Source organism: Mus caroli, unplaced genomic scaffold (genome assembly GCF_978045245.1).
Source record: "Mus caroli unplaced genomic scaffold, Mus_caroli_1 scaffold_8, whole genome shotgun sequence".
NCBI classification, from domain to species: domain Eukaryota; kingdom Metazoa; phylum Chordata; class Mammalia; order Rodentia; family Muridae; genus Mus; species Mus caroli.
Window position 1 is genome coordinate 47,244,730 of NW_028227263.1, and position 21,308 is coordinate 47,266,037.

Consider the following 21,308-nt stretch of genomic DNA (forward strand, 5'->3'; position numbering starts at 1 on the left):
TACTTAATTTTTTTTTTTTTTTTTTTGGAACAGGGTCACACTGAGTTACCCAATCCATCCCTAAACCCTCTCTGTAACCCACACAGGCTTGTAACTTGTGATATTTCAGAGTTAGCCTCCCGAGGACCTGCAACACCAGACTAGCTTTAAATGTTTTAAGGAGGTAAACACAACACTAAAGTAATCCAAAAGAAGGCATGAAAGAGGGAAAAAGTTACTCAAATTTTATATAGGGAAATCATACAAGAGCAAGAGAAGCAGTGGATTTGGCTCTGCCTCCTAGATGACAAACCAGCAGCTGGAGACTGAGTTTGACAGGCAGACTTCTTTTAAAGATCAATCAAGCAATCAGTCTATCAAATTGAAGTCATACAAATTATGACTTATAACAAAATCAGGATGACGCTAGCGGAGGTGAAGCTGACTTCCCTCCCAAGATGCTCAGAAACAACACAGTTCTGAATAAACAAACTCAGGGGAGAAACTCCACAGGGAAAACTTAAACAGTTTTAGTTGCATGAAAATGTAAACATAACATATCAAATCCTCTGGGGTATACCTAGAGCAGGTTTAGAGAGGATTAAATGCCTACATTAATCCCAGCCCTTGGAAGGCAGAGGCAGATGGATCTCTGTGAGTTTGAGGTCAGCCTGGTCTAGAGAGCAAAGTTTAGGGTGGCCAGGGCTATATGGTGAGACTCTGTCTCAAAAAACAAAATCAACACACACACACACACACACACACACACACACACACACACACACACACACACTCACACACTCCCACCACAAACAAACAAACAATAAACAAACAAAGCAACAGCAACAACAAGAAACCAAGAAAGGCTTGGACTCAATAAGCTGAGGAAAGAGCACACTGTAGCCAAGCTAAGCAGAAGGAAGGCATTGAGATAAAGGCAGAGGTGACTGAACTGGAAAACAGGTTGAGAAAATGAGACTGGCCAAGGGAAAAAAGAAGTAAAGACGCACGGACAGACCATCAGTGTGAGGACTGAAAAAAAAAAGCTATTGCTTTCCAACAGAATTAAGCCAGAAATCAAATTGAGGTTTTCACATTAAGATTTGAGCTAACATAACAGATCTTTTGTGCCAATAAAAGAGAAGTGACCCAGAGGCAAGGCTGTGGAGTCTGCGGGGTGGGCAGTTATTGGTATCTAATGACATTTGAGTTACTTCAGTTACATTGAGAAACTAATAACTTATGACATAAGAAAACATCATCTAGAGTATCGAAGATATGCTTAATCTTTCTGCCACCAGTGATGAGGCTCTTTTCTCAATACGTGTGCTCCTGTCTCCGTTCCAGTATTAACACTCCAAACTGAAATTAATGCTGGCATTTCGACATGGCAGTTATCTCCTTACGTAACTTCATTAGTGATGGACCTACCTGCTTATGCTCAAAGCCATATTCAAACAAAGACTCACGTTTTCTTTCTACTACACCTCACTTAAAAATGTATCACTCTGAGATCCATACAGCTGGATAATAAAACCAACTGTGCATTCCTCCTTAAAATTCCCTCTAGACTGGTTCCAGAAAGTCTAATAGTGACAGCACACTAATCTAGAGTTGTTTCCTTGGGCGATCTGAAAGAGCTAAGAGAGAACTAAAGATGGCTACATTGTTACCTCTGTTCTTGCTGCATACGTGACTAGCTGCTCTGAGTCCCCACCTTGACTTCCTTGCAATGATGAACTGTAACCTGAAATGGTAGCCAAAATAAACCATTTTTCTTAAAAAAAAAAAAAAAAAGAAAGAAAAGAAAGGAAAGAAGAAGAGAAGAATTATTATCACAGCTCCTACAGAGTAAAAGCACAGCAAGTAACTATTACATTATACTTGATATTTAAGGGTAAGTGTCTTAGCGGAGGGCCTCAGAAGTAGCCAGGCCATTTCTTCCACAACTGCTCATTGTATAATAGTGAGTTTGAGGCCAGGCAAGAGGAAAGGGGAGGGCTACAGTGTGTTCACTACTGTGGACAAGAAACTTCTGGCCCCAAATGGGGTGAGGTTAACCTATCTGAAAACAAACTGGGCTAGCTAACTGAGTTCAAATTCCCCTGAGTTTATCTTGGGTCTGAATCTATTTCTCAATGTCAGGTACACAAGAAATGACAGCTGTAGTGGCAGACTTAATTCTGGGGATTGCCCAATGGCAGTGTTTAAAAATCCCCAAATCCTTCCCTCTACCTCTCCCTTTACTCTCCTCACCCCTGCCCACAAGGTCCCAAGCATTGCCTTAGCTTTGGGCTAACCAGGGTTTGAGCCCTGGCTCTATCTGGTCACCTCCTTTCTGGGACTCAGTGTCCTCAGCTCTGCTTTAAGGTTGTCATGAACTCACACCTTCAAAGCTGTCATGATGGTCACAGAACACGATGCACATTAGGGCTCAGCTCAAGGCTAGATCTAAATTTCTATCAGTCGTTAGCATCATCCCTAAAGGATTCTTCACAAAAAACTCCAGTGAAGACTATGCACCTATTTGACCTTGAACTTTAGAAGCTCCAGGGGGCAGACATGGAGTCTGTTTCTTCTCTAGTTCACACACAGAATTTGGCAAAGAACGTGGTAGTGATAGATAGATTTAAAACTGTGTGGTCCATGTCCACTGAGTACATGATTGCTGAAGTAGGAGGGGAACAATTAGTTATGACTCGTCCTTCACCCTTAAATAATGCAACACATATCTGTAATATCCACCTTCTGCAGGTCTTGTGTTGGGCCCGGGAATCTCACCTGCTGTACTTCCTTTGGGCAGGTGTTTCACCCAGGTTCTCAGCACTTCTGCAGATGAATACCTGCTCCCTGCAAGATGGCAGATTTCTGGAGGCAGGATTCATGGCAGATCAGTAGAACACTTATTTATTTTGTAGTGCTAGGAATGAATCTCAGGGCATGCTAAACACAAGGTCTATCACCAGGCCCACTTGAGCAATGTAACAGTGCAAGCCCACACTCCACTGTGGTCTCTCACCAGCGCAGTTCAGGGAGGATGTTCACAAAGGGTGAACTGCAAGCCACCATCAGCAATTCCTGAGGACTTGTTAGAAATACAAATTATGGGCTCTCAATCCAGAGCTACACAATCAGAAATTGTAGGAGTGGGCCCAGGCATCTGTCGGAGTGTGTGGAATGTGTGTGTGTGTGTGTGTGTGTGTGTGTGTGTGTGTGTGTGTGTGTGTGTGTGTAGGCTAGAAGTTGTCATCTTGAGCTGCTCTCCACCTTATTGTTGTTGTTACTTGGCAACTCAGTGATGTGGTTAGATGGTCTAGAGCTCATGATTTGACTAAGCCGGCTGGACACAGCTCCAGGGGTCCTCCTGCCTCTGCCTTCACAGCGCCGGGGATTATAAGCATGCACCACCATTGCTGGCTTTTTATGTGGGCGCTGGGTCTTCGTGCTTGCCTGGCAAGTACTTTATCATCTGAGGCATCTCCCAGCCTAATTTAAAGATGTCTGTAATGTACCCTAAAGGTTGGGATTCAGGGTACAGTGCAGCAGTAATTCTGGGCACACTGAGACTGACTCAATTTGCCCTTCCTCCAGGAAATATTGGTTGCCCAAGGCCACCCCTCCCTCCCTTTTACTAGCATTTCTAACTTCCTTTATCTGCTTATGTCATCTGCATGCAGAGGTACTTCCCTAGGTTGCAAGCAGGGTGAATCTTACCCATCTCTGTGTGACGCGGGGCGGCCCAGAACTTACAAGAGGAGGCTCTGCTTGGGAAAGAAGTCCGAGGCTGTTGCGGAGTTCCGTTTCCTCCTGACTAAGGCTGCTGTTGTTGCGTCTGTTCCTTCCAGGTCCCCCTCACAGTGTTCTCCTTTGTGAGTAGTGGTCCTCTCCTACTGTGTAATGGTCCTCCTACTGAGTGGTGGTCCTCTCCTGGGCTGAGGGTAGCATATCTGCCATTTCTGGTCTTCTCCAGTTATACTGGCTTCTCTGGACATTTTCCCCATTTCTACTCCTGTCACGTTTAAGTAAAACCTTTTTGAACACATTGCTGCATCTGCAGTCAGGAAGCCCTGTCCTGCTCTGGTCCTTCTTTGGATAGTAGTCAAGAACTGCGCCCCAGACCCTGTGCTAGGCACTGTGTTTATAACTTCACTCCTCATTACAGCTCCAGGAGCAGGGGCCACTGTACTTACTTCCAGTGACTGGAGCCTAGGAAAACTAAGGCATGAACAGCAACAAGAATGAACCCATGGCAAGATCAGGGCCTTTGTTGTTGTTTGGGACCTCGGTGAAGGTCTGGGTGTGTGTAGATTAGAAATGCTTTGATTAGGCAATACTTAGAACTACCAAAAATAAGCTGATGGCCCTGTCCTGAGAACCTACCTGGTACTATGGGTCTAAGAGGAGCCTAGTGCATTAAAACTAGTGTATTCTGACTTGTGTGACCGACAGGCCTCACCATCTGCCTTCAGCATATCTCTGGTGCAGCACCTACTGTCTTTACCATAGGGGTTTTCACTCGAGAGGCTGAAGCAGGAATATCAGCATGGGCTTGAGAGCAGCCTGAGCTACACTGTGAGACCCTATCTCTAAGAAACCAGAAACAAGTCTGTGGCTAACGCCTGTGATCCCAGAACGTGGGAGAGTGAGGCAGGATTATTACTGGGAGTCAAGGGCAGTCTGAGTTCAGATACGCATAATAAAAGAGCTAGGTCTCAACAGTAGCATGCTTCTCAAGGCTCTAAACTCTGGGAGAGCGCTGAACCAGGCGGTCTCAGGAAAGGTGGGCCAGCTAGAAGGGCAGATGAAAACTGGATGCGTTGTGAATTCTCAGTAAAGCGTGTAAGCCTTCTACCCCCATCCCCGTGGGGGAAAGGCCTTGGGTGAGTTGAGTAAGAATGTTGCAGACAGGATGATGCAAGGGGGCTCTCTGTACTTATTGCAACAGAACACTCCAAAAGGGGCCTGGGGCTACTCTGACAGCCGGCTCCCAAGGGGATCAACTCTGATGTCCATCAAACTTGCTAGACAAGAGGAGCAGCACAGGCCACTCCTGAGCCCTCTAAGGGCTAGCCTCAGTGCAGGTGTGCTCTTGGCTCCAGGTTGAAACCCAGAGTGTCCTTGACGCAGCCTTTCTCCTCCCTCTGGCCTCTACTCCTGTCACTGAGTCTTGAAGATCCGAAGTCTTGGCATCTCTCAAAACACCCTTCTTAGCCCTGCATCCCCTTCATTTTGTTCCTACTGTGTCACCATCCTTCACTCCTTTGTCCCTCCAGTCCTCCCACTTATCACCCAAGTCCCTTTTGTGCACACACCAGTCCCACAGTTGGACACTGGGACACGGAGAGGTCAGGCTCTCCATGGGGGAGACAAACGTATAGGCACTGGCTGTTACAGGCCCATGAAGGACAGAAGCTAGGGATCCGATTGGGCACAGAGAGGGGACAGAGTCTTCCTAGGGCCATGTGCTGCATGCCTCCATTCGCTCTCAGCCCGAGTCTCCACCTTTGTCTATTCTGCACTCTTGGGTGTTCAGCATCACTGCTTGGATGGCAAGAAGTCCTGCCATTAGCCTTGGGGGAAGAAGGGAAGGGCAGAGAATAACCCTGCCAGGTTACCATGGGTTGTCTTTGCCCACAGCTCCTATTGGGCAGCCATTTCCCCTCACCACCTCTCTGTAGAGCCTTCTCCCTTTGGCTCTTCTGTCCATGGGCCTTAAATGTCAATAGATTTGGAGAAAGTCTCCCATATTCATGCCCTCATCTTTGAAAACAGTCTTTGTTATTAACTTTCCTCAAATTACCCAATTTGTGAGAACCGTTCCATGTAGGGAATCTAATTTAAGGCAGAGGTGATCAGGAACAGTGCCAGGAAGGTGGCCGGTAAAGGTGTTCTTGTTCATGATTCTTCAGAGCATAAAAATGAGCATGCCTTGCTTCTACTAAAAATCCCCCAGACCTCCCCATCGCTCTGGAGACAAAGTCCATATTCTATAGGCTGGGAGTTAAGACTGCACCCTCTCTGGCCCCCAGTGACTAAGTGGCATGTAGGGATGTCTGGAAGGACAGCGAAGGGCTTAGAAACGGGAGGAAGCCTGAGAGGGTGCAGCCCTGCCACATAGCAGCTCCAGCTGGCAAATTCCTGCCTAGAGAAGATGATGAGTTCTGAGCCAGTGAGCCATGCCAGGCTGCCTTTCTCTTGCCCAAACCTCTGCCCTCCTTCTCTCTGCAAGTGAGGTGGGCCCGTCCTGAGTTGAACCTCAAAGGCCCTAGCTATGAGCGTGACTGGTTTAAATCCTACCCAACCCCTGCTAGCCATCAGCTCCCTGAGATTTACTCAGTCTTTTCAATGACAAGACAGGAATAATCTCACGGGGCTGTGGGAGGTGCTTAAAGGGGGGGGATGATGGTGAGAATCCCCTTCCACCCAAGAGCGCTGTGCTCCAGGTGGATCCTCTTGCAGCCAGCGGGGATGGGACAGCAAGGAAGGCAGGTGGGTTGCAGGCTAGAGAGGTTGGGATGTAAATTCAGCTTTCCCACAGGTTGAGCACGGTCAACTAAAATACCCAGGACCAGAAGTAAAACCGGAAGCACTTCAGGTTTCCAATTAGGGAGACTCTGCCCGTGTACATGTACTGTGTGACCCTGGGTGTTTCTCTTTAGCTCTCTAAAGCAATCACTCTTGCAATGGTTCTGAGGTTGAATAGGGGCCTTACACAGAGCAGGGTGCTTGGTAAATGCTTTATTTTCTGTCTGTATTTCCAGGGCAGGCATCCTCTATGCCTGTGAACCCCCATTTATTCCCCTTGTCAATGTGATGGAGGCCCATCCAGTCTGTACACACATCCATAGAAACACAAGGCTATGTACACAGTTGCTAATAGCAAACTGCCTGGCAGTAGTGGCACATACCTTTAATCCCAGTACTCGGGGAGAGGCAGTTGGATCTCTGTGTGTTTGAGTCCAGCCTGGTCTACATAGCAAGCAGAACAGCCAAAGTTGTTACACAAAGAAAGCCTGTCTTGGAAAACAAAAACCAAAACCTAATAGCAGCCTGGCACTGGTGATTGTATGGAGTATTCAGACTGCCCACTTAGTAACGCTTACCCTCGTCAAGCCCTTCCTGGATGTGTGTCTTGAACCATATCTGGTTGTGTTCCTGAGCTGGGATGTGTAGCAATGAAGGAGAGGTGACACAGGTCCAGAACACACCTTATAGCTGACCTGTTTGTCCTTTTGAAGAGCAGACAAGCTATCACAAAATTCTAAGGGTGCTTAGATGTGTGGGGAGAAAACTGGAAGTTAATACCAACTATGAGCCCCAGCACCCACTGTTCTACAAAATCTACGAAATCCCAAGTCAGTGTTCTCTCTTCTTTATTTTTATGTGTGTGGCTGTTTTGCCCGAATGTATGTCTGTGCACCATATACATGCTTGAATGAAGCCAGAAGAGTGGATCTGATCCCCTGGACTGGAGTTCTGCTCAGTGGTAAGTTGTTATGTAGATGTTGGGAGTTTAACCCAGCTAATACGTATATTTTTTTTAAAAAAGATTTATTTTATTATATGTGAGTACACTGTAGCTGTCTTCAGACACTCCAGAAGAGAGAGTCAGATCTCATTATGGATGGTTGTGAGCCTCCATGTGGTTGCTGGGATTTGAACTCAGAACCTTCGGAAGAGCAGTCAGTGCTCCTAACCGCTGAGCCATCTCTCCAGCCCCCCCAACCCCCACCCAGCTAATAGTTTTGAAAGGTCAGCTGAGCCATCTCTCCAGCCTCACAATACCTTCTCTTAAAGTTCTAATTGTGCATCTGGTTTTCCATCTAGATCCAATCTGAACCAATGGACAGAAGCAGTGACCACAGCCCTAGAAGCCAAGTGATAAGGGAGCTCTTGGACTCCCTCTGAAGCCCTTAGTACATGTTCCCACATTGAAGGGTCTAAACTAGGGACTAGCTTTGTTTTTTTCAAAACAGGGTTTCTTTGTGTAGCTCTGGTTGTCCTGGAACTCTCTGTAGATCAGCCTAGCTTCAGACTCAGAGATCCACCTGCTTCTGCCTCCTTAGAGTTGGAATTAAAAGTGTGCTGACCCACAAGGTCCCCTAGATTTGGCTCCTGTTGTCAACTTTCAACTCCACCTCCTTCCTCCCCCCTAACTTACCATCTATATCCCCTTTCCAGCCATATCAGGGCTCCATTGGAACCCATGCTGGAACCTCTGAATATATGCCCTTCCTCTCTGACCAACAGATTAATCTCATATCCAGCAGCAATATTGCCTCATTTTGACTTTCTCATTTATCGTTCCCTGACAAATGACACGTCTGTTGGCCAATCTACCATTCCCTGAGTCTCTTGGTTGAGTTAGACCCACAATGGGCATAGACCAAGGACTCCTGGGCTTGGGTAAATTCCAAGCTCAGCAGAGGTAGGCAATGGCAACCAGGATGGGAGGGCCAGCCTTGGCCTGACCTTACACTTCCCTGCACAACAGCCTGGCCATCCTTTGACCACTGGTCTCATCTCTTGGTTGAGTCTCCACCAAGGCAGGGACAAGTTCTGGTTCTGTGTGTTCCAATCAGTACCTGACCCAGAGAAGGTGTACAGGAAAATGCTGAAGTCCACACATGAACTTGGGATCTGAATGTTTCCAATGGGCCTCGTTTACCCAAAGTCCTGCCATTTGTTATCGTTAAGATAATGGTATCTTATTTTCATTGCATAATGGTAACACCCTTTCCATATTACTTTAGTTGATCCATAAGTAGTCAAGATAGGAACTGTCACCCTTTCTTTCTGTCTCCCTCTTTCCCTTTTTTCCTCCCTCCTCCTGTTTCTTTTTTGAGACAGGGTCTTGGCTAACTCAGGCTAGCTTCCAAGTCATTACATAGTCGAGAATGACCTTGAGCTCCTGAAGGAGACATCCTCTTCCTCCTCCTCCTCCTCCTCTTCTTCCTCCTCCTCACTGACCACATGCTCAGGTTATAACAGGTATGGCTGACTTCCCACCTCCACTTTGTGATGAACAACTATCAATTTACCAAGGACACTTGATAAGTCACTGCTAAAGGAAAGACTACACCCCAGGCTTATAACCTTCCAGATTAATCTCTGTCCATCGGATGGTAGCAGAGGTAAGTGAGTTTATCATGGGTCCTGGCACAAGGCCTCCTCCACAGAGATGCTCCTGGAGCAGGAATGTGCCATACAGTGACCCGAGGTCTTCCAGGCCAACATGAGACTCTGTGTGTGTATGTGTGTGTGTGTATTGTTCTGCCCCCCATATATATACCTCTCTGCCCCCCCCAACAGTTGTTGCATAGCATACATCCATCTCGAGTCTCCCGTGAACATGGCATGCCAGTAGCTTTCCCTTAGTTCCATAAAACGACCCAGGTCTACCACAGAGCATCATCACACCTAGGATCTTTTCCTTCTATTTATGGTTGACTCAGCTCTCTGGGTTTGGTAGCATTTTCTCAGTGAGATTTGTGCCCCACCACCCATCATGCAAGCGTTTCTAGGTTTCACTAATGGCACTTGTCACAGGCCCTGGGACTGCAAATATCCTTCTCCCCTCTTCAGGCAGAACTCACCTCCTTTCTTTTCTGCTCTCCCCCAAGGCCCTATTGTCCTAGACCTTACAGTATGCAACCCAAGGGTGAGCCACACCCCAGTCCTATCTTTTTTCTGAAGGGCATACCTTTAACCACTGCCTTTGCTTGAGATTCCCCCACTCACACAGCTCCCCACCGCAACCTGTCTTCACGTTTATTTCTCATACTCTGTCAAGAGGGATCCTACAATTCATCTTACCCCTTTCATTTCTTTTAAGGCTCTTCCAGAACCCAGTCCCACTCCAATGTCTTAGACACTGGAGGATCTTGTAAGCCCATATCACTGCAGTCTTCATCTCCCACGGTTGCCAGGACTACAGTCTCTATGGTCCTGCCCCAATCCAGACATGCTGACTGATGCTGTCCTTCGGCTTGTGCTCACACCCTCATTCTGCGGAACTCCTCTTCCTCTGTGGGCAATGGAAATGAGTCCCAACCTTAAGTGCCTGTAGTGAGCTAAGTCCAGATACCTCAATTCCTCAATTCTCAAAGCCTCTCACAAAACAATCACGGGTGTTCCCATTTTTACAGATGTGAAAGAAAACTGAAGCTGCAAACTGCGCGTGGTAGCACATGCCTTTCACTCAGCACTAGAGTCAGACAAAAGTGCATCTCTATAAATTCAGGCCAGCCTAGTCTACACAGTGCCAGGACAGCCAGAGCTACAAGGAGAAGCCCAATTTCTAAAAAGAGAAAAGAAAAACAAAACACCAACACTCACACAACCCTCAACCCCACACCCTGCCCTGCTCCGCTCAGGCAAACCAAGCCAAACAAAAAACACTCTGAAGTTGAGGAAAAGAGAGGAAGAGAGGTCTGGAACTGGGCTTGAAGTCCATCACTCACTATGCTTGTAGTATTGCCTTTGTCTTTGGTGTTTGGAGACAGGGTCACAATGTAGCCTGGGCTGGCTTCAAACTCCTGCATACATACAGGAGAGGGAGGAGAGGGGGGGGGGGGGAGGGGGGGGGGGAGGGGGTGAGGGGGGAGGGAGGGGGGAGAGAGACAGAGAGGAGAGAGAGAGAGACAGGAGAGAGAGGGGGAGAGGGGAGAAGAGAGAGAGACAGGAGAGAGAGAGAGGAGAGAGGGGGGAGAGGGGAGAGAGGGAGAGAGAGAGGAGAGAGAGAGAGAGAGAGAGAGAGAGAGAGAGAGAGAGGAGAGGAGAGAGAGAGAGGAGAGGAGAGAGAGAGGAGAAGAGAGAGGAGAGAGAGAGAGGAGAGACAGGGGGAAGAGAGGAGAGAGGGGGGGAAGAGAGGACAGAGAGAGAGAGAGATAGAGAGAGAGAGAGGAGAGAGAGAGAGAGAGCTGCTAGGATTGTAGGATTACAGGTACTAGACTCCATCGCTCTAGGTTCCTTCCTGATAAGACTCAATCATTCTTATTTTTTTGCTGGTAAAAGGAAAGGCTGCGGCACTTGGGTAACTGTCAGGTCCAGCTGTAACCTAACGAATTCCAACACTACTGACTGCAGGCCAGGCCTGCCCATCTGCAGCCCAAGGAAAGCGCAGCCAAAAGGGACACAGGCACCCGCACGGTCCGGATCGTCCCGCACGTGCTCAAACTCCCTGCCCACGTTCCAGCTGCTGGACCGTACTAACGTCTGAGAGAGAGGCTTGGGAGAAGGACAAGGCGGCCGCTGGGGCAACCAGGAGTGGTTTCATACATCGGGACTCCGGCTCCCTTGATCGTACTCTATAGACTCTGAACCGTACAGTTCAGGCCATGCTGCCTTCCTGGGCTCTGTGCATAGTTTCTCGCCGGGAGTCTCACCCCCTACAAGAACATGGCACAGTCCGGGGCGGACCCTTTTGCCCCGCCCTATAGCGTCACGACCCGCCCCGTTGTGAGGTTATAAAGTGCGCGCGCGGCGGCGCTAGGCGCCGTGGCCGCGCTTCGCTGGCTTTCTGCTCATCTAGGGTGGCAGCGGCTACCTACCTCAGCTCTCGCCCTGCTGCCGCCACGGCCTGGGCGCTGTCCCTCAGCTCCCGGAGCTCAGCGCGAAGCCCTGGCCCCGGCGGCCAGGGCATGGGTCAGGGGCGCGGCGTGAGGCGGCTTTCTGCACGGCCGTGACGTGCATCGGCTTCAGCATGAAGACCCTCATCGCCGCCTACTCCGGGGTCCTGCGGGGTGAGCGTCGGGCGGAAGCTGCCCGCAGCGAAAACAAGAATAAAGGATCTGCCCTGTCACGCGAGGGGTCTGGGCGATGGGGTGAGTGTCAGTCATCCCTAGGGCTTTCATCCTGAGGGCACCCACAGCAAGACGACTTTCAGGAAGGGACTTTGGCCAAAGCGTGCTGCCCTGTGCTGGACGGACGGCTAGCTAGTTCAGGTCGGCGTCCCAGACAATTATTTCCAGTTTTTAAAAGGTCTCGCCTTGTAGCCTAGGCTGGCTTCCAACTCTTAATCCTCCTTCCTTGGCATCCCAGGTGCTGTGATTGCAGGTGTGCCACTACAACTAGCTTCTCTTTAGGGGAACCTGACTCTTCTGCATCCTGTCATTTTGGTCAAGGATTAGGCAAGATTCATGCTTAGCTCGGCTGGTTACCCAGTTTGAGCCAGGCAACCTGGTATCCTAGGCTAGCCTGGCTTCATTCTCCATCCTGGTGCTCACTAAGGTTGCAACACGTGTTACATCACTCGCCATCCCCCCAGCTGCTGAGGGCGACACCACCCACTCAGCTCAGTTAGTAGTGATATTTCACTCTCCAACCCCCAGTACTGATCTACCTCACAAGGTGGAGCAGGATTTGGCTGGGAGGAACTGGATGGGGCAGGGTGGTAAGTAGAGTTTTGCAATCCCCTGAAACAGCCACTGGATGGAGAACATGCCTGCCTGGAACCAGGTGTGCCCCAACTGTCCTCTGCCCCAGCTTTTGTGGGCCAACCCAGACTGTGAAGCCCTCACAGCGCAACCCTGAGTCTGACATACTCAGAAGAGGGGTGGGAAACCCTTGGATTTCTTTCGTTTGTTTAGTCTGTGTAACAGCTCTGTTTGTCCTGGTATTCTAGAGACCAGGCTGGCCTTGAACTCACAGAGATCTGCCTAAGTTGATTATCCTTCTAGAAAGGGTGTCTGCCTTCAAGATAGAACCGAGGCCTTCAGTGAATGGGGAAGGGGGGCATACAACTCAAATCACACCTCAGCCTTTTCCATACAAGGCAAAGCACCCCACGTTGCTTAGCTGAAGCTGCAGAAACTGAAGGAGGAGGAACGAGCTACCCCAGTTTTCCTTAGAAAGGGCAGCGGTGGTGCACACCTTCAATCCCAGCACTTGGGAGGCAGAAGCAGGCAGACCTCTTGAGAGTGAGTCCAACCTGGCTTACAGGATGAGTTAGTTCCAGGACATATTAATTGTGGTAATCTTGAAAGTTTAGGCAATCAGGAACAAAATAAGATTGCTGGTAAATCAACTATCTAGTGGTTACATCTCTTAGTACATGTTGTATAAAGTCAAGAATATGAGATAGACACATACACACACACACACACATGCACGCACGCACACATACAGTTCTAAATTCATTCTTCTCTTAATGGTACTGCATGAGTATTTCTTGCCATTTGTATGTCTGCCATTCTCACATGCTGGTGGCTGCAAGCTAACCCATGCTGGGGCTCCATCACAGTGTTTCCACCTGGCATTGGCACCAGTCCTAGCTGACTGTTGCTGTGGTTATCTGCCCCTGGAGAAGTGTTTCCATCCTAGGGGGCAAGCCCCTGGAGCTGCCCCACATACAGCCTACAGCTTCCAATGGCCTCTTCTCAGTGCTTCTCTCTTCCTTGTGCCTTTTGATTCCCTTAACAGGGAAGGACGTGATTTGCCCATGTTGATGCTTTTAAATATTCGCAGTCTGTGGGTAAGGGCCCCTGCCTGCGGTCTGCTAGGCCTGCCTGCGGTCTGCTATGGCCCCTCCTGGAGCTATTCTTCCTGGGCTCTCCTCTGTCTTCCAAGAGCAGGATGCCTGTTAAATTATTTTTTTTGACAGTTTTGTTTTTGTTTTTTAACTCAGAATTTGTACTCCATCAGCTCTTGAGCAGTTCTTTATTGTCATAGCAAGAGAACTTCTCCATGTTGATGTTCAATGTAGAAAATACAATGGGGAAACAAAGTGGGTGTGATTACCTCATAGACTGCAACCAGGACTAATATGAAATGCAAACTAGTCAGTTTAACTCTCTGGAATCTACTTTGGTGAAAGACTAGGTGGGGTAGGGGAGGGTGCTCTAGCAGAGTCTCTGTTATCTTGCCATCTCCAGGAGGCCTCCTTGTTCCTCCTTGGTCCTATGGACACTCCCTAGTGGCCTAGTTTGTCTCCACTGAGCAGTTCCCACCAACCACCCTGGTAGTGGCAGTGTTCAAGGAAGGAGGCAAGAGTATGGACTCTGTGAAGGGAAGTTCCATGATGGGTGAGAGATTGCACTGATAACTTGGTGACTTGTTTTTTTGTCGAAACCTGGATGGTGTGCATTTGTTGGGAGAGAGGGAGTCTATTTTTTATTTGTGTGTGTGTGTGTGTGTGTGTGTGTGTTTAGTTTCTCAAGACAGGTTGTTTTGTTTTGTTTTGTTTGTTTTTTATTGCTGGCTGTCCTGTCACTCACTCTGTGGACCAGGTTGGCCTTACAGAACTACCTGCCTGCCCCGAGTGCGGGGATTAAAGGCATGTGCCACCCCTCCTGGTTCACATTGGCATTTCTGATCTCTGAAAGTCTGGCTTAGACTGTGGCTTAGAGGCTAATAGGCACCCGCAGGGCCATCCCTGCCTTTGCTCCTGGATAGGGGGCTTCTCATGGTAGAGCCTTGGCTGCTTGTGACTATTCTTAGTTTAGTCCACGACCCAGCATGAGGTAGTGGCAGCACAGCTCTGAGCTGGGACATTGTGTGGCTCTGAAGCCTAGGACAGGGGTGGAGTCATAGTCGGGATTTTAATAAAAGAATCCCAACAGCTGTTTATGATGACCGCATAGCTTGGATGGTGGAGATAGAGAACCCCTCCCCTGCGCATATGCTAGGTGGGGGGTAAAACTAAGTGGCTAGATTGTTGCGGGTAATTCTGGAACTGGGGGTTGGCAGTCATCTGACACAGTCCCATAGTCCTGTGATCACAGAGTGAGAACCTTGCTCTTGTCCCCGCTCCCTCAGTTCCATGAGGCTTTTCCCACTTTTGAGTCGCATCTGCTGCCAAGGCTCACCTCGGCCAGGAAAGGAGGGCCAAATGCAGTGCTTTATTAGCAGGGAAGTGACTCAGTTGCAAGTGTGGAAATTCTGCTCTGCCTCTACCCTCCTGCTCCTAAATTCAGCCACCAGTACTTGAGTTATCAAACTACAGTCATCCATGGTGCTGGGTCTGGCCCAACCTTCATAGTACACATTAGAAACTGAGGTCTCAGCTGGGCGGTGGTGGTGCACGCCTTTAATCCCAGCACTTGGGAGGCAGGTGACAAGTGGATTTCTGAGTTCTAGGCCAGCCTGGTCTACAGAGTGAGTTCCAGGACAGCCAGGGCTATACAGAGAAACCCTGTCTCGAAAAAAAAAAAAAAAAAAACCCAAAAAGAAAAGAAAGAAGGTCCCCATGAAGGACTGGTCCAGGAGAAGAAAAGGCTTTTGCCAGAACCCCCGATTCATCTCCATCTGCCCATCAGCCTCCTTAAGCCAGAGAGAGGCATGGGGACAGGACTGAGAGCTGACCATAATATGCACCATGCTGTTGCCAAATGACTGCTGCTTACTCCATGTTGGGTATGGTGTCTCCTTCCCAAGCTTTTTGAGGAAGCTCCCCTAGGCTTGGTGGATAGGAATACCAACAGCCCATAGAACTTCTGTCTGACTAGATAAATTGTCTCCCTGCCCCCACCCCCAATACTTCAGACTTCAGATCCTGTGAGGCTACCCGAACCCCTCCTACCCCCTCATGACCTCCTGGCTGCCATGCCACATGCTGGCACTCTTTCTGACCCTCCATCACTGTGCATAAGTTAGTTCTCTCTCCTGGCCTCGATCTTGGCATGCCTACCCAGATTGCCACCACATCCTCCAGCTCCCAGAGCTTGTACTTTCTAAGTCATTATCACTTAGTTGTGACATGTGTGTATTGTTTGGGTAATTGTCAGCCCTTGGGGACAAGGACCTCATTTGTCTTTCTCAGTGCTGTGTCCCTAGTGTCTGACCCTGTGCAGGCAGGTGGTAGGAGCCCTGGTGATATTTGTTGAGTAAAAGAATCATTCGTGGGGCTTCCAGGTCCTCTAGGCAGAAAGCTCTGGGACATGATGGGCTTACTGTCTCTGAAGATTACTTTCTCCAGTCAAAGCTGGGTGTGGTGGTGCACACCTTTAGTCCCAGCGCTCATGCAGAGGCAGGTAGATCTCTGAGAGCCCAGACCGCCGGGTGTTTGGAACCGGGTATCCTAAGTGGCATATTTCCTTGGCCTCATCATCAAAGACTACTTCATAAAAACGGGATATGTGAAGACTGGCTCCTGGAGCGGACTCCCCTGGGTCTGAGCTTGCAGTCTGCCGGCTGAACACTTATTACTGACTGTGTCAGCCAGCATGCCTGACTTGGCCTTAGCAAGCCACTGCCTCTTGCTGATTGTTAGTCCCCTTCCTGTGTGCAGTGGACAGGGGTGTGGTAAAAATATCTTCACTGTTGTGCTGAGCCTGGGAGACCCTTGTGCCAATCCCACCGGAGCAGGAAGCCTGAGGGTCTGCTCTCAGAGCAGCGGGGAATTCTGAGCCAGGGCAGGAACCTCATTCTGCTTCTACCTTCTTCGCTGCACCAGCTCCTTGTGTGTGTGGCGCGAGGAGGCCTGACTAGGTCAGCCCCTTTGGTTCCTTCCAGATCCGAGGGAAGTGTGTTGTTGCCAGACCTGGCCCCCTACTCTTTCTCGTTTGTACCCTCTGTCATTCCAGAAAATGGGACTTGCATCCTCCTTGGGGCCCAGGTGAGTGCCCTAGAGGAACGTACCTCCCCATGGATTGTCATAAGGACCTATTCTGGGGACTCCTTGGTGACGCACATGCAAACTGATGGTGTTGCCATAGCAGCCCCTCCTACTCAGGATTGAATGTGCTGGGTCAGAGAGTGGGGGTGGAGAAAGCAGGCGCTGGGGTCTCATGTCACTTGTATTGCAGTCCTGGTTGGCTGTTGAGAACCTACCATCCTAAAAGACTTACTTTTATGCCTTTACCTCCTAGGACTTTATCTTATTTAATGAAAACTAAATATGTTAAACCCTAACTCTCTAGAATAACCCTTGTAGGAGCCGATGTTCCTATTAGCAAGATCATTTGTAGATTAAAAAGCCATTAGGAATTCTAGTAGAGTGAAGAAGGTCCAAGTTGGCAAGACCTCAGGCCTCCTCTGCTCTGTTCTTATGCCTTATGTAGTGCTCGAGGGAAACCTAGAGAGAAGGGAGGGTCCCAGAAAATCTAAGGAGACTGGGATGCTGGGCTCCCTGTAGCAGGCTCTTGATGGCCTGGCCAGGTTCTTCCCCCAGCACAGCATGGATCTGTGGTGGTTTGGCCTTCCCTTCGGGCCAAATGTCACTATGGGCACTATTTTGGGACGCCTAATTTCCATAATAGCTCTCAAAGGAGATTGTTCATCTTTCTGGGAAAGGCCTCACCAGTGCGTTAGCAGCTGAATGGCTAGGTTGCTGCCCTGTCCGAAGTTGTTGGATGGAGTGGAAACTGATAGGCTTTTCCTGGTGTTCAGGGTAGAGGCCAGCACTCCATGGCCTTCTCGTCCTTCCTGCCTGCCTCTCTGTTACTCAGATTCAGTCTCTGCTGTAGCTGGACTGGACTTGTATACTTAAGTCCTCAGGTTTGTGCTCTCTCTGTAGATGCCATTCGCAGGGCCCATGACTTCCTTTGTTAGGCTGACACCTCATCTGAGCTGTTATATCCCCTCCCCAGGACAGTCCGGGGACATCCCTCTGAGCTTGGTCCTTTTAAGCCCCCTGTATATAATTCATATCCTTGTCTCCCCAGCTATGTCTAGGGTGGGTAGTACAAGAATTAACACCTCTGGCAGGTGCCTCGGAAGCAGGAGGGAGGTGGGGACCGGAGCTTCTCTCCTGTTTCAGGGTCCTTAGGAAGTACGTTTCTCTCTGGAGCCTTCCTGTTGTCCCTGACATTAGCCCACCCTTCCAGTTAGAAAAAAAACCTTTTCTGTATGGCACAGGTCAACTTATTTCTGTTCTGGTCCAAGCCCTTTTTATTTCAGTCTCTTGAAGCATTCAGGCATTGACCAGGTACCTGCTCTTTGTACGGCTCCATTCTGGGCATAGGAACCCAGACAGAATGAGACGACATAGTTCTTGCAAATGAACACACACCTCATAATCTAAAGGGCTTTGAATGTAGGCGTGAGAGGCAACCTGTCAGCGTGGGCAGGCCATCCTCAGTTGGGCATAGGAAGACGTCCCAGGGGAAGGGTGATAGGCTAGTTGGCAAAGAGTCAGTGCCTGAGAGGGACCCCCAAAGAATGTGCTAAATAACTGACCAGCCTCAGAGGCAAGAGAACGATGCCAAGTGGCACTGCAGGCTGGGTCAAGAGCATGTGAGGCGGTGGTCGGGGACCGCTCTGTGTGCAGGGATGAACAGAGCCCAGCACTACAGTAGGCCCACAGCAGGCATCTAGAGCTGATGGTTCCACCATGTTGGCCCTGTCACCATCACATGTGCGGACTCTGGCTGAAAGGACCTCTCTGAGTCCACCCAGAAGACAGCTAGCTCACCTGTGGCCTCAAAGACCACTGCATCACTGTGGCACTTGACTGGGCGTCGTGACCTCCCAGCCCCTCATAACCACGCACCATGTGCACAGTCCTGAGAGTAGCTTCTTCCTCCTCACACCAAGATAAGGTTTCAGTCCAGTGGCCCAGATGTGGCATCCTCAGGACCTGGGAATGCGGGCAGGATGCCTTCCTGCTCAGGGAGCCCCAGAACCCTTGGTGCCTCTGCTTTCTAGATCTTTCCAGCTCTAATAGCTGGGCCAGTTCTGATTGGCTCTTTCCACAAGTTATTTGGGTTCCTTACAGGACCCCTGGGTCATAACTAAAGGAGGTTAAGGGTCTCAAGGAGGGTGGCGATTTGCAAGAAGTGTTAGATCCTGGGTTTGTATTGCTTTAAGGAGAGGCGGGTGGCGACGCAAGGTTGTTGTTCATTTGATGATTAGCTGCAGCTACTCAGGCAGATCCCTGCTTCTTAAGAAGGTCTTGCCTAACCCTGATCCCTCCCTCGGCAGTCTCCCTGAGGTAGGTATTAGCTCCGCTGTACAGGTGAGGGAACCGAGGCTTGTATAGGCGGTGACTCATCCAAGCCACACTTCCTGTACGGTAGAGGCCAGTTTTCCTCACTCCGGCTCTGTGGACTTCTCCTGGGTGCAGCTTCTCCACAGAAACTTGTTGTGGAGGTGGCAGAGGAGCGATGGGGCTGCCCCTGGGACGTGGTCTCCCAGCTGCTGTGTGTGGCACATGCTTCTTCGACACCTATGCTCCCACCTCCCGTCCTCAGGCCAGGGACTCTCTGCCCCTGGCTCTGGCCCATTACCCCAGATTCTTTTCCTTTATAGTCTGACTCCACCTGAGAGATAGCACATTCTCTTTCTCCATAGTGTCCTGAGCTTACAGACAGGTGGGGCTGATTCCCACCCCCAAACACTTCCGTCCCTGGCAGTGCCTTCTAAGAGCTCGTGCTTTGGGGCTTTATCTGTCTGTCATACTGCTTTGACTAGACAATCCTCTGTTTTCAACTTCTCTTTGGGACAGTCCGATTACCCCTCCCCATTTCTGGATTGTTGATGATGTGCCTTGACCCTGCCTTATTGGAACCCCCTCTTTGTTTTAGCTGTTCTACCACCGACAGTCTCTGCTCACCTTCCTCCAAAGCCCATTCTGTACTGTTTCCCCTCATGCACAATCTTGTCCCACCATTAGCACACTGTAAAAAGCTGTCTGCTCACTATTTATATCCTTTTCACTGCAAGGTGAGGGCAGCAGCTGTCTCACTTAAGTGGTCACATGCACCTTACGTACACTAAAAGCAATTTACCTGTACACACCTACACACACACACACATATGCATGCTACAGTCCCTGTGTGGAGGTCAGAACACAGCTTGAAGGAGCTGGTACTGTCCACCATGTGTCTCCCAGGATTGGGACTCTGCTCAGCAGGCCTTGAAGCAGTTAGCTTACGCATCAGGCTCCTGTCTATTTTCTCATTTAATCTTTTCCAACAACCCCATGAGGTTATTCTAATGCTCAGAGAGCTTTAATCACTCATCTCATGTCACAGAGCCGGCCCTTCTCCAGAGTGGGGGCTTAGGTGTACTCTGCCACTCTTAGTCAAGGGTGAGAGACAGCCAGGAGGCCCTGGGAAATGGCCTCTTCACTCACGGTGATATTAGGTACTGAACAAGAGGCATCTAACACAGTTCACGTCGTTCCCGTTCTTGGTCCCTGAGATGGAGGCTGTTGGGTCCACTGGCAGGCAGCTCTCATGACCTTAGCTGGAGCTTGACCATGGGAGCCTCTGGGTGGGGTTTGTCCCTTCTTGTACAGCCAATCTGCACAGAACTGTCCCCATGGCGGTGAGGCACAGTGTAGGCGGAACAGGCAGCCCTTCTCATACACATGTTATCTTGGGTTTGGGTGTTTAGTAGGGGAACCCACCCTCTGTACTGTGGCATTGTTCAAGTGACTGAAGAGACTTGGGTCTGGTTTCCTGTGCCCTCTCCATGAGGTTCTCTCTTTGGGTTTCATCATGCTGGTTTCCTCCTTGTTGTGTGCCCTTCTAAGGAGTACTATGAGACAGTGAGATGGCACAGGGTGGTAAGACATCTGCTTTGGGCCTCTGTGGCATTCCCTTCCCTCTGTCCTTCAGACATGGAGTGGTACATGAGCTGTATGCAGGATCAGCCTCCTGAGTGGCCTGTGGGAGCCTTGGCTTCACAGGACTTGTCTATTTACTCTCCACTGTACACACATCATCTCTTCTGTGAAAAGCCATGTTTACAAGAGGAGGTTCTGTTCCCTTCATGAGTCAGGGAGACTGCGCTTATAGACGACCAGAGAGGCTCAGCGTTTTCAGAGCAGGGCTGGCTTGGATTCTTGAAAGCAGCCCAGGCCAATTGAGCATCCAACCTCCTCTGGGGCCAGCCATGTTGGATTTGTTCAGCCATATAGCAAACCTTTATATTGCTCCACACACAACCCCCTGCTGCCATGGCCCTCTGTGAGGTTCTACACACACAGATGGGACAGGTCCAGTCTTGGCACTCACAAGTCACTGATCGGGGTGGGTGACATGGGATTCTGTGAGACTGGAGCTGTGTAAGTGGAGAAGAGTGGGTGTGCCCAGAAAGGCTTGGGATGAGGAAGTTGAATTTGGCTGGATGCTAAGACTCTCTTGCCCGCCCTACCTCTGAGTCAAACAGGCTGGGTGTGGAGGTGGCGGCATTTGATTAGCTTCCCCACCAGCTGGACTTCTGCCAAGCAAGCTGGAGTAGGGACATGTTAACAACTGGATGGCAAAGGCTAGTTTCGCCCAGGGGATCTATAGGGAACCCTCACTTCCGTGTTCCCCAGGTGATCATCCTGGGCTGCTGCAAACTAACTTGAGGGCCCAAATTCTGGCCAGGAGGTAGACACCAGGGACCATGAGCTTGATCTAACTCACTCCATTTTAGAGAGGGAAAGCCACCCAGTTAAG

General features: G+C 49.6%; 1 protein-coding gene across 2 annotated transcripts in view; it reads left to right on the forward strand.

Moving 5' to 3' along the window:
• The first annotated feature begins 11,460 nt into the window (after nucleotides 1-11,460).
• The window catches only part of Dgat2 (diacylglycerol O-acyltransferase 2), a 28,976-nt gene continuing 19,128 nt past the window's right edge, over nucleotides 11,461-21,308 (forward strand). The window contains exon 1 of one of the 2 annotated variants that reach the window (XM_085841498.1): nucleotides 11,461-11,804. In XM_085841498.1, coding sequence (XP_085697624.1) covers nucleotides 11,684-11,804 — 121 coding nt within the window. In that variant the 5' untranslated portion in view covers nucleotides 11,461-11,683. Of the gene's footprint in view, nucleotides 11,805-12,345; nucleotides 12,374-21,308 lie in introns of those variants that run through there. The other variant, XM_085841500.1, reaches the window with a different exon arrangement.